The sequence below is a fragment of the Lipotes vexillifer genome, unplaced genomic scaffold (assembly GCF_000442215.2).
Source record: "Lipotes vexillifer unplaced genomic scaffold, Lipotes_vexillifer_v1.1 scaffold70, whole genome shotgun sequence".
Classification (NCBI taxonomy): domain Eukaryota; kingdom Metazoa; phylum Chordata; class Mammalia; order Artiodactyla; family Lipotidae; genus Lipotes; species Lipotes vexillifer.
In genome coordinates this window covers 2,171,822-2,192,311 of record NW_006789896.1, presented here as the reverse complement: position 1 = coordinate 2,192,311, position 20,490 = coordinate 2,171,822, and the positions used below count along the sequence as shown (strand labels likewise).

The window sequence follows — 20,490 nt, the reverse complement described above, 5'->3', positions numbered from 1 at the left end:
AATGCCGTCTGTGGCACCAGCCACCTCTCACTGTCACACACCCTCCGCAGCCTGTTTAGGCTGAGAGCTAAACCACAGGGGAAACCTGCAGCCAAAGCTGCTGAGTGAGTTTTCCCCGCCTTCCTGTTTGTTTCCCCGACAGAGCACAAACGCAGGGAAGCGCTTCAGAGAGAGAAGGAGCGTCTGCAAAACATGGACGAGGAAGAATATGATGCCTTGACGGAGGCAATCGAGAGGTGCAGCAGGCCCTCCGGGAGAGGAAGAGAAGGTCAGTGTCAGGGGCTTGTCAGAACGGAAGCGCAGCCCCGGGGAGCAACTTCTGTCAGGCACACGGCCCATCCCAGAGACCGTGGTCATCCGGGGTGGAGAAGCAGGGGAGCAGTGGCCACAGGAGACCCGGGAGGACGAACTGCTGAGAGCAGAGACACATATCTTACACATCCAGGGTGCTGGTTGCTGCAGCCTTGCCAGGTCTCCATTCTCCTTTCCTTCCTTCTTTCTTGGGGACAGCTGGGACTCAGGGAAAGGTTATGTAATTTGATGAGGGGAGGGGCTTCTGGCCCCTGTGCTGTCCTGGGGCTCCTGCTGGCTCCCCGTGACAACTGTGGCTCATCAACTTCTGTGCTCAGGTGTCCACAGCTGGTGACCCAGGGGACATTCTTGTGACATGGGCATGGTGGTTGCCCCTGCATAACTCAGCCATTTCTCCTCCTTCCCTGGCTACCATCTTGGCCTTTGGTGGTGCTGTCCATTCCCTGAGGTCTGACCGCCTCTCTCACTTGATCCTCAGCCTGGGCAGTTCATCAGAGACCCTGGGCAGGCTCCCAAGCCAGTCCTCTCAGCCACCTTCTGTGCCTATCCCTGGGGACCACACAGGAATGACTGGATCCCCTTCACACCACCCAAGAGACTTAGGCCACTATCTCAGGCCATCTCAGATACAGGTGGGCAGCGAGAAATATGTCCTTTCTGCCCTCAGATCTTCAAACATGCCAAGGGAGGGGGTTCTATTTCCTACCCCTCCATAGGATTCCAAACATTGGAGGGGGAAGGCCAAGATGCTTGCCTACAATTTAACCCCCTTCTGTCCTCTCCCTCCACCTCCAGACTCCTCCCACTGGCCCCAAAAGAGCTTTCATGTCCTCTGCAGTATGCAGTACATATACCCTCATCTCTTCTCCTGCATGGTCTACTGTAAATATGCCCAGTCCTCCAGAGGTATGCAATTCCCAGCTTTGGGATTTCAAAGGAGTCACTTTTCTTTCTCATCCAGGTCATTACTTTCAGGCGTTCATCTCACAGTGGACTTAGGAAAAGCAAATCTGATCCTCCAAAGTCAGCAGTGACTTGTTTGTATCACACACACACACACACACACACACACACACACACACACACAAAGTAATTAAGTCATGATGAGTCAGCTTCAGTGGACAGAGAGCCACAGCAGCCGGCAACAACTAGGGATTCCCAGAGATGAAAATAGATGGATTTCATATCTTCAGAAATGCTATCCCCTCCACTCTTGTTTGTACTTGGTGCCCAGGCTTGGTGCCCTCTCTGCCATTAGCAGCAGGGCAAACACGTTTGAATCCGTAGCTGGAAAGGAAAGAAAGAGAAGGAAAGAGAGGAATGTGGCCTTCAGCTCCAGCACCATGGCTCCGAGCTAGCCAGGGTGGGGACTGCTCTTAAAAACCCCATTTCTTCTTATCTAAACCTACGACATGAGTGTAGGAAGGAAGCTGGGCCTCATCTGTACCGATATCAGAAGGGTCTTTGAAAGTTGCTTTTTAAAAGTGCTAACATCAAGCTTATTTCCAGCCCTCGCCTCACTCTCCTATGAAAGGAGTTTGGAATAGAGATACAGATTAGTTGAGAATTCCTCTTAGTTGAGCTTCAATAATCAGTTTTGCTGAATGACCATTCAAAGATAGATGTGAGCCATCCTCTCCTTTCTTTCCTTCTCTTCCCTCCCTTCCTTCTTCCTTCCTTCCTGTATACCCAGCTTTCTTTGTTCCTTCTTTTTATGCCCGAGAAAGCTCTGCCCCATGTCCTCCCACCACGTGATCCCAGGCAGGGGAGGGGCTCGGGCAGGAGGGCCTCTGGACTCTGTTTTCTCTGCCTGGCTTGATGAAGGGAGCTGGAGAGACTGGCAAAGGAGATGCAGGAAAAGAAGCTGCAGCAGGAGCTTGAGCGGCAGAAGGAAGAAGATGAGCTAAAACGGAGGAACAAAAAGCCAAAGCAGGGACCCGTAAAGGAGGAGCAGCCCGTGAAGAAATCTCAGACACCAAGTCGGCAGGTAGTAACCCTCACTCATCCCTTAGCAAAAGGCAGGCATAGAGGGGTCCGCCACTGCAACCGGCCAGTCAGCCCAGCACACTTCCCCTCCAAAAAACTGACCCAAGACTGTGTAGATGTTGTGGTGGTGCAGAAGGTAGGAGGAGAGGGACCAACATTTGTTGATCACTGACTCTGTGTCCAGTGCTGTCTTATGCTTCGCCTAATCCTGCCCTTTTGCGTCCTGCTCTCCCTTGGAGGTTCATAGACATGAACCCCATCTGAGGTTGAACAGGATAAAGCCATACCGGTTGTGTGTGAGCACAGACCTGGCTCTTTCCACTGTCCCCTGCAGTCCCCTGGATGGTGCTAAATAGGCTAGTAGGAAAGAGTTGCCTCCAGTGAGCCACCAAGTCAGTGTGTTCAACCAAGGGCTGATCCTTGACAGCGGTCAAGGGAGATGCTCCAGCATAAGCTGTCCTTGCGTTTATCAGCCTGCCAAGCTCAGCTGTCACGTCTCTGCCCTCCGTGATACGGGAAGGGCAGAACGGCCAGAGCTATGCCCAGGATGGCGCTGGTGGCCAAGGGGGGTGGCTAGCTGGTGTGCACAGCGGCCGTTCCAGCATTGGGAGTTCTGAGGGTGAAACTAAAGCCAGACTCCCAGACGAGGTGCAGACCGGTCCCAGGAGGTAGACATAAGGGCAAAGGACTCAGTGTCCAGGGATCCCCATCAGGTAGAGCTCAGGAAGGAGCAGGGTCTGAGTGCACAGAACTTCGGCACCAAAACAGGCACAAGAAACAAGCAGACCTGGAGTTCAGACTCCCGCAGCCTTCCAGGTACAAGTCCTCCCCTCGGCAGGCCTATTCGTCCACGCAAAATCCACTTCTGCTTAGAACAGTGTGTCCAAACAGAACTCTCAGTGTCTTGGCAGTGACCTACAGATGGGGAATAATACAGTAGGTGCCAAGCTCCTCCCCTCCCTACACAACTAAGGTGAGACACCCCCGCCAGCAGACAGCCTTGCCCGCGGTTCTCTCAAGGCTGTAGAGAGGGACAAGTGGAGGAGGAGTTGATGCAGTGCGGTGAGGTGAGTAGCCAACCTGGGCCGCTGCCTCCAAGCCTGAACTTAGGCAGGAACAGAGCTGTCACTGGGCTGTACTGCAGACAGTGATCATTAGACTGAACTGGACTTTATGTCATCAAAGAATGACCCAAAAGCCTGTGAAGCCTCCCAGAGGAGTTCATTGGAGAAGAGAAAATCAGAGCCCACAAAGCAGGTTTAAAAGGGCAGTAAGAAAGAGAATAAGGTTGGTTTCTCTATGCCAGCTTCATTATATAAATGCAGGTTTGTTTAAAAGGCTGGAGTGCAGCCAGATTCGAAACCCTCATCTGTTCCCAACAATACTGATTATATACATAACCTGTATAATTTTAATAACTTGGCATTAAGAGACCCTTTACTCTGTGGCAGACACTATTATAAGCTTTTTTTAAATTATTTTTACTGGAGTATAGTTGCTTTACAATGTTGTGTTACCTTCTACTGCACAGCAAAACGAATCAGCCATGCATATACATATATCCCTTCCCTTTGGGATTTCCATCCCATTTAGGACACCACAGTGCATAAGTAGAGTTCCCAGTGCTATACCATATGTTCCCATCGGTTGTCTATTTTTTACATAGTATCAATAGTGTATATGTGTCAATTAGAGAGTCATACAGAGTGAAGTAAGTCAAAAAGAGAAAAACAAATATCATATATTAACATATATATGTGAATTTAGAAAAATGGTACAGATGACCTTATTTACCAAGCAGAAATAGAGACACCGGCATAGAGAGCAAATGTATGGATACCGAGGGGTGGGGTGGGAGGAATTGGGATTGACGCTATTATAAGCTTTTTACATGTATTCACACATTTAATCTTCAGTAGTCCTCTGAGGTACTTATTAATATTACTATCAACATTATACAGATAGGACAGAGATGTGAATTGCTCACCCAAGATCACACAGCTAGCAAGCGGTGCGACCAGGATTGGACCTCTACGCTCTGGCCTCTCCCGAAGAGAGGATCATTTTGGGGATCCTTTCCCGTTGATCCTTCAAAACAGCAGCTGTCAACCACAAGTGCACATCACAGTTGCTGTGCACCTTTTACCAAGTGCATAATGCCAGGCCCCAGCCAGCTGTATGATAAGGAAGGACCACAGAGCGGCTATTTTGAGAAGGGCCCCCAGGCGATTCTTAGGCACAGCCCTAGTGTGAATACGAGGTGCCTGGAATTGTATGAGGCCTTCTTACAAAACTAAACACCCTCTTTCTCTTCTTTATGCGATTTGCTCTCCCTTAAAGAACTCTTTTAAGAATAATTTATGTGTTTTGCCTCCTAGATTCTTACTCTTTCCAAACTAGAGCTGAAGAATGACGCAATAGAAAGAAAAGTCTCTGTTAGGGAGCAGGTGGCTGCAGAGAAGGAAGAATTGAGCAAGAGGAAGAAGAACCAGCTGTCAGATATCAACGTGCTTGGGTTTCCTCTTGCCCAGGAACAAGAGGACAGGGAAGGGGACTTCCTGAAGGACACTGACAAGAACATGGCCCAGAAGTTTAAGACCTATGAGTTGTCTCTGAAGGATATCCAAAACATCCTCACGTACTGGGACCGGAAGGAAGGAGTTCTGCTGCATCATACCACGGCCGAGGATGCGAGCCATGAGGACGGAACCGACCAGCGCCAGGTTCCGTCGTCGGGTGGGCGCCGAGGCCGCAAGGAGCGGGAGAGGGAGCGCGCGGAGAGGGAGCGCCTGGAGCGGGTGAGGGCCGAGAGGGAGCGGCTGGAGAAGCTCCGCGCGCAGGAGGAGCGCAGCGACGGGGGCGAGGGCGAGGAGGAGGACCACGAAGGGAAGAAGGATCTCGGTGTGCCCTTCATAAACATCCAGATGCCCGACTCCGAAGGCTCGAGCTGGAAGCAGGCCCTGGAGAATGACAGGCTTCCCAAAGCGGAGCAGGTACAGGCTCTTCTCCAGGATGGGAGCCAGGGAGCTGTGCGGTGCTAATCCTCGTAAAAGTGTTGCTTTCAACACAAAATCCATATCCCCTTTATTCCGTTAATCTCTGATGCCCCTTTGGATATAAGACAATAATGCCTAAAAGGACCTTTTTCTATGTGGTGAAACATCCATAGAGAGTTCCACAGATCTCAACTATTCCATCTAACCTCGTAAAAAGCCACCTGTAAAGTTGACTTTTAACATTGACAATCCTGTGTTAGGGGTTGACAAGGCAGGTATGCTTTGGGGTGACGCAAGTGGCTCAACTATTCTAAAATTTCTTTCCCACAGGCTTCCCCCAGTGACAGAAATTATACTATCAGACAGCTTTTTGTTGTTAGAAACAAAACCATTGCATATCTAGAAGCCCCTTTGGCAGTGGTTTGGAGAGGATAGCCTTTTGTCCAGGGACAGACTTTTTCTGTGAAACACCAGAAAGCAAATATTTGAGGCTGCAGGTCATACAGTCTCTGTTCTGACCCCTAACAATATGTAAATGAATGGGCGTGACTCTGTTCCAATACAACTTGATTTACAAAAGCAGGTAGCAAGTGAGATTTCACCAGAGGGCCACAGTTTGCCCACCTCTAGTTTAGTTTTTTTGTTTTTGTTTTTAATAAATTTTTTTTTTTTTTTTTTTTTTTTGGCTGTGTTGGGTCTTCGTTGTGGTGCGTGGGCTTCTCATTGCGGTGGCTTCTCTTATTGCAGAGTACGGGCTCTAGGCACGTGGGCTTCGGTAGCTGTGGCACACGGGCTCAGTAGTTGTGGCTTGCGGGCGCTAGAGTGCAAGCTCTGTAGTTGCAGCACATGGGCTTCATTGCTCCGCAGCATGTGAGATCTTCCCAGACCAGGGCTCAAACCCATGTCCCCTGCATCGGCAGGTGGATTCTTAACCACTGCGCCACCAGGGAAGTCCCTCTGGTTTAGTTTTTATCAGAAACTAGACGCAACCTTAAAAGGTAGGGAGTGGAGCCAGAGAGGAGTCCTAGGTCAGACTGTAGCTTAAAGAACTCCCTGCCTCTGTTAATTTAATAAGTGGTACAAATTATTCATCCCTTTTCTCACAGACGTTCTAAATCCTGGGAGTTAACTCTAGCTACATGTGAGTCAGGAAGTGTCTTCTGCTGTCTGACCCAGAGAATTAGAAACACAAGATTACATGAAGGTAGTTACTTGCTAGGCCTAATAGCCCATTTAGTCCATAGAATGGGCACTCAGATGGCCTAATTGTTGTGATGACAACAATTAATCAGGGGATAGCATCCTTATTTGCAGGGTTTTACAAGCTGAGAAGGAAGTTACTACTAGATTTTCAAGCCATCTGCTCTGGAGAATGCTCTCATCATATAACAGAGTAAAATGGGAAAATGCTATAGGGATAAGTTGTCTCTCTCTCACATCTCTTTTTTTACTTTTCTCTTCATTCCCATCTTTTACCCCATTCCCAGAATCTCTGGTGGGTTTTTTTTTTTTTTTTTTTTTTTCTTTTCTGTATATGACCTGCTCCAGCCCTAGCTCTCTTTCACCTTTGGAAAGAAAGAACACTTAAAGGTAAAAGAAAAATTAACAGGGGATCTGAAAATAAATGAAATAACTCTGTGCTATAGACATCAGAAACTTAGGAGCTAGTCTCTTTAAACGGAGATTGTTTTTGAGTGCCTACTGTGTGCTAGGCCATGTGCTATATCACCCTGGTTCCAGTCCTAATGGGCTTTACAGTCCAGTTGCAAAGACAGACAGTTATAATAAAATGACAAGGGTTATGATAAGAGAGGGAGCCCGCAGCCCACAGCAAGAGCCCCAGCTGGGTCTGGGGGCGTGGGGATCTGGGAGGACCTGCAGAGCTGTGTCAGAGACCCTTTACATGCTGTCCCTGACCTAAGCCTATCTCAGGGCATCAGAAAGTTGAGAGAAAGGAGGGAGAGTCTGAGCGTCCTGTGCTCACTCAGGGAGGCAGTTAGGGGTAGCCCACCCTCTGCACAGGAAATTAATCTTAGGCTTTTCCTTTAGATCCTAGACCTCTTGGGCCTGGGTTCCTCTGGACCACCCATCCCGCCACCTACCTTATTCTCACTCATCTCCTACCCTGTGAAGCGGCTGCCTTTGGCCACGACAGAAATCCTGGAGCATTTCATGTTTGTAACTCCACCGTACAAAGAGCTCTCCCTGATGGAGGAGAAAAGAGAAATGGAAGCAGAAGCAGAGCTTTCAGCCACCCCAGGCTCCTCACAGGTAAAGGGAGCAGCTTGTCCTCCTGACCTTGGCCGGAGTTCAGTCGGGCCCTCCGCGTGGCCAGAAAAAGCAGTGTTGGGTGTCGTGCTCACTGGGGTGTTTCCCTCTACTCTCTGGGGATTCCGCCTGAGCCTCCCTAAGCTGCACCTTCCCCAGGTCTGACTCTTCCTATTCCCCTAAGAAGAGACTGAAAATGACCGATTCTTACCTTCCAGCCTTTGCAATTCCTGTGGATGGTTTAGGGAACTTGTCCAATCACTCTGCAGCTCATCTGCAAGAAAAAGTAAGCAGCAAAACTATCTCTTTTCAAGAGATATCAGAATGTATTGTGAAGCCAAGGTAATTTACACAGTGCATAAGAATACAAGAATCAACAGATACAAGTTAAGGCAACACGCACCATTAGAGAAAGGACAGATTATTAAAGAAATTATATGGGGAAGATTGGATATTTTTAATATTGTTGCTTTTTAATCTCCTTGCCTGACACAATACAGTAAGATTAATTCCACCTGGATTAAAAATATAAGCGATCAAAATGAAATCATGTAAAAGTAGAAAATATATATTACATATACAATTAGTGGAATAAATCACAAAGCAAAAATAGATTTGACCGATAATATGCAGAATGCATGGATATTAAAAATTATGGAGGGGCTTTTTATTCCCAGAGGAGTATGGGGGCCCAAAATTTGAATCTCCCCACACAGCCTCCTTCGTATAAACCATGCATGTCAGCAAAAAACAAATAAAATCAGCAGCAAATAAAGTCACCTGTAGCCCCTGCCTACCGCTCAGTTAGGTAACAGAGAGCCCCAAACTTCAGTTTAATAAGTAAGTAGGAAATCAACATCTGAGGTCACAGCGTTGGTGGGCAGGCCTTACTTGAGCAGAGTCCAATAAAAAAGATAAAGAAGAAAATATTGCCACTAGTCAGAGGTGACTATTACACCAACCTCTTTTCTGAAAACTGACCATTAAGCGGAAAGAGTTTAGCATTCTTTAACTTACGGTTTTAGGAGGAACTCTAGTTCATCTCCAACTGATGAAGGAAAGCGCTTCTTTCTAGAAGAATGGCAGCTAAAATTATAGGAGGAATGGTAGAATTTTAAAAGTACCGGTGTACCCAAGGACATAATTGATTAAGGAGCGCCAGTGGATACCCACAGTGCTGGTTTGTCAGGGAACAAGACTCTCACTCTGAGCCAGAGCATCACCCCGCAGGTGACCAGCTGGTTGCAAAGGGGAGGGTCCACTTTGCCATGGCCAAGATCTGGCGGGCACCGCTGCAGCCACACAAACACACTTTGCGTCTGTAATCAGGGGTCAGCCTGACATTATTTGTCTCCCATCGTGATAGAGTGTGGTGTACACAGCATCATCTCTGAATCTAATCAAGCTTTTAAATCTAATTTTCAGTTTACATGAAATGCGGGAAATAAAGGAATAAGTTAAAATGACACTCTGAGAATAGTTAGGAAATTTGCAGACTATAGAATATTCTGTAAGAATACAGATCTGGTCTCTGCCAAAAGTCAGTGTGATTGGGAGGGAGAGAGGGGTCTAGGTTAAAAGATATTAAGGAAATGTAACAACAAAATGCAATATAGGAACATACTCCCTGCCAGCTTCAAGCATTCTCTGGAGTTTTGGCCTCCTCCTCAGGGAATGAGGTGCCAAGGAAAGCACTAGACTCTCTCCACTCTATCTCTTCCCTTGTACCCTAGTGTCATAGGCTGGGCACTGCTGCTCTAGGCAGCCTCCAGCCTCCTGAACCTGCAGCGCGGTCACCACAGACTGCAGGCATATGGCATGGGCGTCTCTGTCTCCTGCTCCTGTGTTCATAAGATGAATGTTTAAGACCCGGTGCTCATTTTTAATTAAGACCCAGGAGGAGCAGACCGCCTTATCTAAGGGGAGCAGACAGAAAACTAAAGAAAAAACAGATCAGACCCGCGAGACTCAGAAGGAGAAACGTCGCATGGCCTCCAACAGGAAGGGCCTTTCTGGGGAAACCTCTGGAACCATTGCTCCCCTGTCGGACGTAGAGCAGAACAACTTCTCTGGACAGCATTCACAGGAGAAATTCCCCAGGTGGGCCTCGGAGCAGCCCAGGGAGGGGAAAGCTGAAGCCCCAGATGGAGGGTGTGGCTGTCACAGCACCAGATGGGAACAGGGCGGTCATGCCTATAGCCCCAGCAGCTCCAGACTCCTCCCAGGCCCCAATCCTGTCTTCTCTTGGCCCGAAGGAAGCGTTCTCACTTTAAAAGCCTGTGTGGTCATTTTCAGGCTGAACCATTTCCGGTGGATCGTACCAGCCAATGGTGAGGTGACATTGCGAGTGCACTTCTCTTCCAGCGATCTTGGGATCTTTGACCAAACATTTAACTTCGAGATCCTTGGAACTCACCGCCAATACCAGCTTTATTGCCGAGGTGTCTGCACTTACCCATACATTTGCCAAGACCCAAAGTAAGCGTACTTTGTTTTGAAAAGAAAAGGTTGACAGATACATTTTCGTCTTCCCCCATGGTGCCCTGAACAAGGTGGCTCTTAATACAAATGTGGAACTGGGACAGCATCTCAGGCCCTCTTGTACTGGGCTCCAAAGTCTTGGACATTGACTAAGTCACAGGAATGATATGGTACCATGAGACTGAAATAAAGAGAAAGCTAATAGGAGTGAAGAGGGGGGAAAAGTCTTCCTGTGACAAGTTAGTTTGCTTACGTAACTATATAGCAAATGTAAACAGATTTCATGTTTACTGTAGGACTTTTTATCCTATAATGTCCATATATGTGTGAATCTCCACAGGCAGGAGATTTTTCCCTGAGCTACCAAACACTGAGTCCCTTATGCACCACATAAAGGCACCTGACCGAGCAAGCTAGTGGGGCCTTTTATAGCTTGTCCACCGAGAGGAGCTTTTTTGCAGTTCTCACCGAGAGACCACGTTGGACAGCGAATTCAGAAGCTGGTTAAGATCCACCAGAACTAGTTTTCCGTGGGGTTTCTCAGGACTTTTTCTAGCTGGGCACACTAGAACAGGAAATCCAGCTCAGCTCCATCATCAGCCCCATCAGCTGATAAAGGATCCAGCTCACCCATCATCAGCGGTGAAAGACACCACTGGGAATCTTTTTTCTCAAGTTCAAACTGTACTGTCTTCACTCGGGGTTGGGGATGGGAGGGTACAGGAATCAAGGCTCGATAAATGTCCTCAAATTAAGAGTCGTTCTGTCTCCAGACACCTGGACCCTTTGCTGAACAAAGAGTGTTGGGTTCGTGTGGAGGCAATTCAGACAGCTCTCCTCTCCTCTTCCTCCCCTGTGTTCAGAGTGGTCTTCCCTCAGCAGAAGCGGGACATGAAGGCGAATGAGGTCATCTTTAAGACGTATATTGTGAGCCTGGAGAGGTTTTACTTCGGGCCACTGCTTTGTGGAAAACCAAGAGATAAGTAAGTGTTCCATTATTTCAAAGCAGATTTCAGACCCCTGGGTTGGACTCATGAATAGTACAAGCAGGGTTCCTATGGAGACGTAGCTTTTACTAACATTGCCTCAGTTAGCCCAGAACCACAAATCAGGAGAACTGGGTTCTTGTGCCCCAAGTTTCTGCTAAGGTCCCAAATGAATGGAGGGTGCCAATTTCCCACATGGGGAAGGTAGGGTCAGGTGTGCACTTTGGGATATGTTAAGTTTGAGATGCTTGGGAGATACAGCCAGTAGCCACGAAAAGCAGGGCATAGTCTATACGGTTTTGGTTCTCAGAGGAGAGTCTATCTTCAAGACAACAAAAGCCACAGGTGTGGATGAGATCACCTAAGATGAGAGGACACAGTAAGGAGAGAAGGACCATGGTTGGAGCCTCAAAGGACTCCACCACTCACAAGAGGAGAGGCCAGCAAAGAAGATAAGAAAGAAGGCCAGAGCTATTGGTGGAAACCAAGAAAGGGTGGTGTCATGGAGCCATGAGAAGAGGGTGTGGTCAGCTATGTTGATTGCGGCAGAGAGGGTGGAAAGATGAGAACACCAGCGTCCACAGGGTTCAACAACCCGGAAGTCATAGGAGGCTCAGCAAGAGCCCTTTGCAGGGGATTTCTGAGGATGAAGCCCAGGTAACGTGAATTGAGGAGTCAGTGGGAGGTGAGAGAATGGAGACAGAGTGTGGAGATAGCTCTTTGGGAAAGCTTGGCTGTGAAGGGAGATGGAGGGAGTTGAGGACGGGAGGGAGACGTGGAGTGCAGGGAAGGCTGTTGGTTCGCTGTTGTTCTTACGATGTTTGGATGTCAGGGGGAAGTAGCGAGGAAGCGGCTCGAGTTTCCAGAGCACGTGAGGGCCAACAGTGGTGCAGCTCCCTGAAACAGCACAATGAGACGTGGAGATGATGGCCTTTGCCAGGAAGAGGGACCATCATCTCATGCTAGGTTGGAGGGAGGTGAGATGGCTTCAGGTGCAGGTAGGTTTACAGATTTGGCTGGCATGGTGAGGAGGTTCCCATGCAACTGTTGTCTCCATGATGAATGATGTGAGGTCATCCCTAACAGTGAGGCAAGTGGAAGGAAGTTTAAAATGTTGAGAAAATGGAGAAGGAATGAAACAGGTTTTGTGCAAAGTGGGAGAGGGAGAATATTAGAGAAATAGATTAAGATTATCAGGTAGAACCAGGGGCCCAGGTAAGGTCAGTGACCAGAAATATTTAGTAATACTAGTTTTTTCAGTTATATATAAGTTTTTTAGTGTATAGGCAGGGAGGTGAGACTAAAAATAGAACCAGGGTCTCAACTATGTCTTAATTCAGCCTAGCATTTATTGTGATAAGTAGAGAATGATTATTTCTATGCCTCCTTGGTGAAACTAATGAGCCAACTTAGTTCTCCATTCCCTTCATAACCACCAGTTTATTTCCTAAGGTGATGAACTAGTAAATGAAGGTGAAGGGTGTTGACTGTTGATGGAGAGGATCTTCAAAGCCCAGTAGAAGGACTTAGGCAAGAGAAGGAGTGGGAGTCAGGTTGATGGACATGATGTACAGAGCAGCCTGGAGGTCGGATTCAGGGAAATGATGGCCATTCAGAGAGGCATGTATTCAGAGCTGCACTGGAATTAACCAGGATATGGGGCCAGACAGCGGGGATCCAGGAGGGCGATAACAGTGGTCCAGAAACAAGTATTATTCATCTATTCTTTTTTTTTTCTTTTTCTTTTTTTGGCTGCGTTGGGTCTTTGTTTCTGCGTGTGGGCTTTCTCTAGTTGCAGCGAGCAGGGGCTACGCTTCATTGCAGTGTGCGGGCTTCTCATTGTGGTGACTTCTCTTGTTGCGGAGCACAGGCTCTAGGCAGGTGGGCTTCAGTAGTTGCGGCACGCAGGCTCAGTAGTTGTGGCTCGCGGGCTCTAGAGCGCAGGCTCAGTAGTTGTGGCACACGGGCCTAGTTGCTCCGTGGCATGTGGGATCTTCCCGGACCAGGGTTCCAACCCGTGTCCCCTCCATTGGCAGGCGGATTCTCAACCACTGTGCCACCAGGGAAGCCCTCTTCATCTATTCTTTTAAGTCTTACTGAGCCTCAATGTCCTCATCTGCAAAGTGGGAAAATAATAGCACCTACTGCACAGTTTTGGGAAGACTGAACTGGTTAGTACGTTTGGAACTTGCAGCAGAGTGTTCAGTGGTGGTGATTACCAGCGAGATGTGGAGGCCACCACCACTCTGGCAGTTACACAGAGAGTGCTCTGTCTCTCGGACTTTGATTTAGTCTCTGCAATGCCCTCTCCTTCCTTCCTTCCTCCATCTTAGCCTGTCCAGAGAGCTTTTCAGACTGTTTCTGGGCACCAGTGGATACTATGGTGCCCTGCTTTCCTGACCTGTGCTATGACCTCCTACGATGTGTGTGTTCATTAATCTTCCTTGTGCCCTCTGTGGTTCCTTTTCTGTTTGGTACCATTAACTGGGCAGCTCCCAATGCTTAAAGTGCTCCACTCCATGGATCGCTCCCTAAGGCACTAAGGGAACAGAAACAACCTCGTAACAGTGAACAGTTACAATCCGTGTGGGAACAGTAGCATCCTGCACAGGTGTAGAAGAAGGTGGTAAATGAGGTCATCTCTAAGACAGATATGAAATAACAGGTTACTCAGATTATCATCTCTCCTGGAAGTATAAGCACTGGGAAGGAGAGAGCTACAGATTTTTCAGTCAGAAATCTTTCCAGCAGTAATAACTACCACTTATTGGGTATTTGATATCTGCAGCTGTCCTCAGAGCGTTAGGTGCACTATTTCATTTAATAGTCATGGAAATCCTAAGGGATATTATCATCCCATCTTAGAGATGAGGAGACCAAGGCTTGGGATGGGAGCGGAGGCTGGTCACATCACAGCTCTAAGTCTTCACAACTACAAAGCTTGTGTTCCTAGTCTCCATGACACTGCCTCTGTGTAGCCACATTATCCTATGAAATTGCCTTACGCCTCACAATCTCCTTTTCCACCTGAATTCTCAGCCAATCCTCACATCCACATCCCTAATTTTTGTTTGTTTCCAGGTACAAGTCATCCTTGTTCCCAGGAAACGTGGAGACACTGACAATCCTGAACAGTTCCCCAGTGGTCGTGGAGGTGTCCTTCTGTTTTCAGAACGATGTCAAAGCAAACACCTACTTCCTGGAGCCTGTCAACATGATTCTGAAACCCAGTGAGAAGCAGGTACAGTCACATGGATACAAGTCTACCAGGGCAAGGCTTTCTTGGGAAATTTGAGGCCTTGGTATCCTCGGTGTAAACGTACTTTGTTTTGACTCTCCCATTAGAAGCTGAATGTTTGGGCCTACCCTACCGCAGTTGGTGTCTTTGAAGACAGCATTGTCTGCTGCATCAAGGAGAACCCCAAGCCAGCCATCTTCAAATTAAGCTGCCAGGGGGTCCGCCCAGAACTGGAGCTGGACCCCAGACAATTGCATTTTGACCGGCTCTTGCTGCACAGGTCAGAGTGCTGGGTGATACCAGGACCGGAATGACATTTAAAGAACTTTTAGTTCTAAGGTGACCAGCTCATCCTGATTTGCTCGGGACTTGCCTGGTTTTAGTATTTGAAGTCCTGCATCCTGGGAAACTTCTGGTCCTGTGCAAATCAGAATAGTTAGTAACCCTCTGAGTTCATAGGTTGTCACCTTGGGTTCAGTGAACGGACTTCAAAATGGTTAAGGACCCCCCCTAAGATCAAAGTGTGTGCATATTTGCATTTCTCTCAGAGGAAGGACTACCTTTTTCCAGATTTTCAGTCCATTACCCTAAAAGGTTAAGAATCTTGGTTCTAGAAATTAGAGGACAAACACAGAACACTAGACCAAACCTAGAACCTACATATTCATTCGCTGGAATTGTATTACTCTAAATAGAGAATGTTTATTTCTGAGGAAGCTGGGAGAGAATACTGATAATGTATCCTGCATCCCTTGATCATCACAGGTAGGCCCCATTCCCTGATAAATACTTATTAGTGAACTAGCAGTCATAGAATAACCAGACGTGCTTTTTCTGACCTGCCGTAATAAATCAAAATCATTTGCAACTGGCAAAATTTCTCTTGGTCTCTGCAGGAAGGACTTCAAGGTAGTTCTTCTCCGCAACATCACACTACTTCCCCTGGCCTGGAGGATCACCGGCCTGGAGCACCTGGGCGAAGACTTCACCGTGTCCGCCATGCAGGGGACCATAGCCCCCAAGGCTGAGCATAGCCTACAGGTGCGCTTCCAACCCTCCAAACCCATCAGCATCAAGAAGGCGATTCGGTTGGAGGTAAGGCTTCATCCGTCTTCAGACTTGGTCACCAAAGTATGTACACACTGGGTTCCCTGACACACACACACCAACACACATGCCCACCAAGCCAGGTCTCCGTGTTACATGCTCCCATCTGATCCCCGTCTGACACCCCCCAACCCACAATATCCTGCTCAGCTTACAACTGTAAGCTCCATAAAGGCAGTCTTGTTCATGGCTGATTTCCCAGTGGCAAGAACAGAGCACTCAATCAGTGCAAAGTGGATGAATGAGTAAATGAATGAATGAATGGTGTTACTATTCCTCGAGAAGCATTAGATTTCTGATTTAAGACCCCCAAACCCAGTCACCCCTCAGAGTCCTAACTCAGTAAACATCAGCCTCCACCCAGTTGCTCCCAGCAGACACCCAGGAGTCATCCTTGATTCCTCCGTTTTCCTGTTGGCCTCCCCCTCCATCCCAGTCCTCCAACAAGTCTTGTCAGTACTGTCTCCCAGTGTATCTCCTGCCCATGCCCTTCCCTGTCTGCACTGCCACCACCACCCTCATGCAGGCCACTTGCTGTGTCGCTCACCTGCACTTCCGCAGAGGCTTCCTAGCCGGCTTGCCTCTTCCCACTCCCCGCAGGTGTCCAGAGGGATCTTTACAATGTCCGTCAAATCAGGTCACTCCTTCCTAAAGCACTAGGCTGTCTTCCCGTTGTACTAAGAAGAAAGCCCAGGGTCCTCACCTACTTCTGAGTACCTGCCTGCCTCTGTATCCACATCAGGTTTTTCCTGCCTCATGGCCCTGGCCTTGCAGCACCCCTGCCAGGAATGTTTTCCCTATGCTCTGTGGGGATTGGCTTCTGCCTTAGGGTCTGCCCAACAGCACTGCCTCAGCTGGCTTTTCCTAATCATCCCACTGAGGAAACCTCATTATGTGCAGTCGCTCACCCTGTCTTCTGTCCTTCAGAGCACCCACCCCATTCGGATATTATCCCATTTCTTTCTTTACTTCCTTATGTGAACTCCACTGGAGCAAGATCTTGCCTGAATTGCTCATCATCTGTATTAGTTTCCTAGGGCTGCTGTAACAAAGGACCACAAATGAGTGGCTTGAAACAACAGGCATTTATTCTCTCACAGTTCTGGAGGCCAGAAATTCAAAATCAAGGTATCTGCAAGGCCATGCTCCCTCTAAAGGCTCTAGAGAATAACCCTTCCTTGCCTCTTCCAGCGTCTGGTGGCTCCAGATGTTCCTTGGCTTGTGGCTGCATCACTCCAATCTCTGCCTCAGTCTTTGCATGGCCTTTCCCTCTGTCTGTGTCTTCTCCTCTTCTGTCTCTTATAAGGACACTGTCATTGAATTTAGGGCCCACCCGGATAACCCAAGGTGATCTCGACTAGAGATCTTTAACTTAATCACATCTGCAAAGACTCTTTTTCCAAATGAAGTCACATTCACAGGTTCCAGGGGTTAAGACATGGACATACCTTTTGGAGGCCATCGTTCAACTCACTACCCTATCATATCCCCAGTGTCTAGCACAGGCCTGGATGTAAAAGGAGCTCAGTAAAATCTGTTGAATGAATGAATGAATGTCACTGACTTTTGACGCCTGAGCTGATAATGCAAAAAGCAAGAAGTCACCCAAGCTTCTCTTTGAATACCCCCAGGGATAGAAGACTTACCAAGTATCTCCGAGTAGCCTGATCTTCCTTTGAACATGTCTGACTGTTAATGCCTTGTTGGGTTGCACTCAGATTTCTCCCTGTAATTTACACACATTAATCCTGTTTCTACTTTTTGGGGCCAGTCAATGGATCTAATTAATCTGTCTTATCACCTACCCCTGACAGCCCTTCATATAGCTGAAAACAGATATTGATAGATTCGTTCAATCCACAAATGTATATGAATCCCAGAGGTGACAGTCAGCATTTTTAACACCAGTCTCTACACAGACAGGGGTCTCTGCACAATGAATCCAGCCCACACAGCAGGTGTAGGGTCCCAGCTGTGCCAGCTTCATCCTTTAGTTAATGGATCATGGGGAGCCCAGGGCTTCCCATGGTGAAGTGTGAGGGTGCAGGAGGCAAGCATCAAGGGGACACTTGGAGAAGTCATCATGACAGCTGTTTATCAACTGGTATGGAAACATTTGTGGAATTTAACAACTGACGTCACATTCCTATATGTTCCAACCAAAGCAGACTTAGTGGATCTCCTCTCAGGCCCCCAAAGTGGTCTAAGGCTTCCCTTCCCCAGGTTACATTCCTTCAACATCTACACGAGGAAATGCCTTGCTTTCTGGTCCCTTTGAAAAGCGCTCTGGTGAACTCTAACTGATTTTTGCACCTCTTAAATTTTCCTTCTTATTTTCCTCAATTACAAAATTTAATTGCCCCCCCGCAACTCCCAAGCAGGGAAGCAAAGGAAATAGAATGCTCTGGGTACTTGGTATCTATCAGTAGGAAAGAACTATATAAATTCTGGATCTGATAAACCAAGTTCTTTGTCTTACTTTTCCCTCCTGCTGCCAGCCCTTCTTGTCATCTCTGTCAGAGTTTGAGCATCAAAAGAAAGAAGGTAAACTTAAGCAGTCAGATTTGCTCTGTGAAACACTGGCAAAATGCTTGATGAAAGATAAGATGGAAACTGCATTAAAACTCTTTTGGTGACAGCTACAGATTTTCCCGTTGGCACCTAAAATACAAGCAATGGGGAGCTGGTGACTTAGTTGCTTAGTTTTTCAAATTGAGGCTTCAGCAGAGAGGCAGGTGGTGTCCAGGCGGATGCAGGAGGGCCACACCCACTGCCCAGTGGCTCTTCCCCTTGACACACAGACACTTTATTGCCCATCATTAGTCTCAAGAGTCAACAGTTGGATCCAGCTGAGAGCTGATACCAGTTCAGATGTTCTTCAGGACAGTGAGGGAGGTGCTACCACCAGGGATGACAGCAGAAGGGACAGGGAGGCGATGGAGGCTAGGAGTCTTGCTTTTTTTTTTAACATTTCCAATAGTAATGATGTTCGTCTTTTTAAAATCTGAAATTTCCAAAAGAGAAACATTAAACGGTTCTTTTGTATGAAAAATCTCGCATTTATTTTATATGAAAAATCTGACTCATAGGTTGAATCAGAGACAAAGAACAGAACTGTTCAGGTTTATAAAATTAGTAAAGCAAAGGATAATTTAGAATGTAAACGTTTTTCATTTCAACTGTCAGAAAAATGCTCTTCAGATTTATTTGACTTGAAAGTTCAAAGAACACTTTCCTGCAATGTACACTCACAACCCAAACTGCAGTAAGGCAGTGACAATCATGCAAATAATTGAAACCCAGTAAGTGGACACCTTGGAAAATGCGGTCCCACTTCCCCAACCTTGTATTGATTGTCTACACCAACCTTCCCCAAAGGGTGTTATGAAGAACAGTCATCCTACCAAATGCTCAGTGAAAACAAAAGCTGAATACATTTCAAAAATGTTCCTTACCATAGCCCCTTCTTCATGATTCCTCCTGCATGTTCCATAGTTCAGGCTCCAAGCACCTTGTGGGTCTTGCTTTTACAAAAGAATTTCTCTTACCCCGACAGGTTTTAGATGCAGACAGCCTCGTTGGTGTCGTTCAGATTGAAAACATCCTGATCTTTGCAGAATCCTACGACGTTGCCTTGGACATCACCTTCCCCAAAGGTCTGTTGACCCCTTCAAGGAAAGGGTGTTTAGAGGTCACATCGTTTAGGCAGTATGTTTCTTTTTTTTTTTTTTTTTTTTTTTTTTTTTTTTTTTTTTTTTTTTTTTTTTTGCGGTCCGCAGGCCTCTCACTGCTGTGGCCTCTCCCGTGGCGGAGCAACAGGCTCCGGACGCGCAGGCTCAGCGGCCATGGCTCACGGGCCCAGCCGCTCCGCGGCATGTGGGATCTTCCCGGACCGGGGCACGAACCCGTGGCCCTTGCATCGGCAAGCGGACTCCCAACCACTGCGCCACCAGGGAAGCCCTAGGCAGTATGTTTCTTGTGTAGAGAAAGATCAGTGGTTGTTGGGGAGAGAGGTGGAATTTAGGTAAATAGTAATCACGCAAGTTCAAGTGATGTTAGCAGTGTTACTAGGAATCTTAATTTCTCCAACTGGAGACAACAATGCGTGGTCAAAATATAAAATTTGCAGAGCTCTCTTCTGAACAGTCATCTGAGAGTGAGCTCTTATCTGCCTGCCTGTGTTGTTTTTCTATTACTGCCCTAAAAAATTACCACAAACTTTATGGCTTAAAACAATACATATTTATTATCTTACAGTTCTTTAGGTCAGCAGTCCAAAATGGATCTCACTGGGGTAAAAGCAAAGTGTTGGCAGGGCTGCATCCCCTTCTGGAGTCTCTGGGGGCGAACCCATTTCCTTGCCTTCTCCACCTTCTGGAAGCCACACACGTCCCTCAGCTCATGGTCCCCTTCCTCCATCTTCAAAGCCAGCAATGTTGGGTCAGGTCCTTCTCACGCTGCCATCTCTCTGGTTCGCCCACTTCTGTCTCCCTCTTCTACTTTTAAGGACCTTTGTGATTACTTGGGGTCCGCCCAGAGAATCGAGTATAATCTCCATTATCTTAAAGTCAGATGATTAGCAATCTTAATTCCATTTAATACCGTAATTCCCCTTTGCCATGTAGGCTAGCATATTTACAGGTTCCAGGGACTAGAACGTGGACATCTTGCAGGGGAGGGAGTGAGGGTGGTGCAGGGCATTATCCTGCCTACCACACTGCGCCAACACCCAGGTTAGGGCCTTCCTTCCTCTGATAGGTCTCCTACTCAGTAAGACTCGTAGAATGTTAAAGCTACATATTTGCCTGGATGTCATTAGTCTTATGTACAACAACACTTACTGCAGAATTATTTATAATAATGGAAGATTAAGAATACCCTAAATGTCTATCTATAATGGAATATTATTATTGTAGGAATAATATTGTAAATTATGAAACAGCCATATTATGGTATATTATACAGCCATTAAAATCACACTTATGGGGCTTCCCTGGTGGCGCAGTGGTTGAGAGTCCGCCTGCCGATGCAGGGGACATGGGTTCGGGCCCCGGTCCGGGAAGATCCCACATGCCGCGGAGCGGCTGGGCCCGTGAGCCATGGCCACTGGGCCTGC

General features: G+C 47.4%; 1 protein-coding gene across 1 annotated transcript in view; it reads left to right on the top strand.

Moving 5' to 3' along the window:
* The window catches only part of HYDIN (HYDIN axonemal central pair apparatus protein), a 342,406-nt gene that overhangs the window by 255,118 nt on the left and 66,798 nt on the right, over positions 1–20,490 (top strand). Inside the window, 12 exon segments of the mRNA XM_007462964.1 lie at positions 143–223; positions 226–268; positions 2,137–2,299; positions 4,677–5,291; positions 7,344–7,565; positions 9,454–9,662; positions 9,858–10,040; positions 10,907–11,026; positions 14,111–14,270; positions 14,375–14,547; positions 15,164–15,362; positions 18,931–19,030. Of these exon segments, the coding sequence (XP_007463026.1) occupies positions 143–223; positions 226–268; positions 2,137–2,299; positions 4,677–5,291; positions 7,344–7,565; positions 9,454–9,662; positions 9,858–10,040; positions 10,907–11,026; positions 14,111–14,270; positions 14,375–14,547; positions 15,164–15,362; positions 18,931–19,030 (2,268 nt within the window).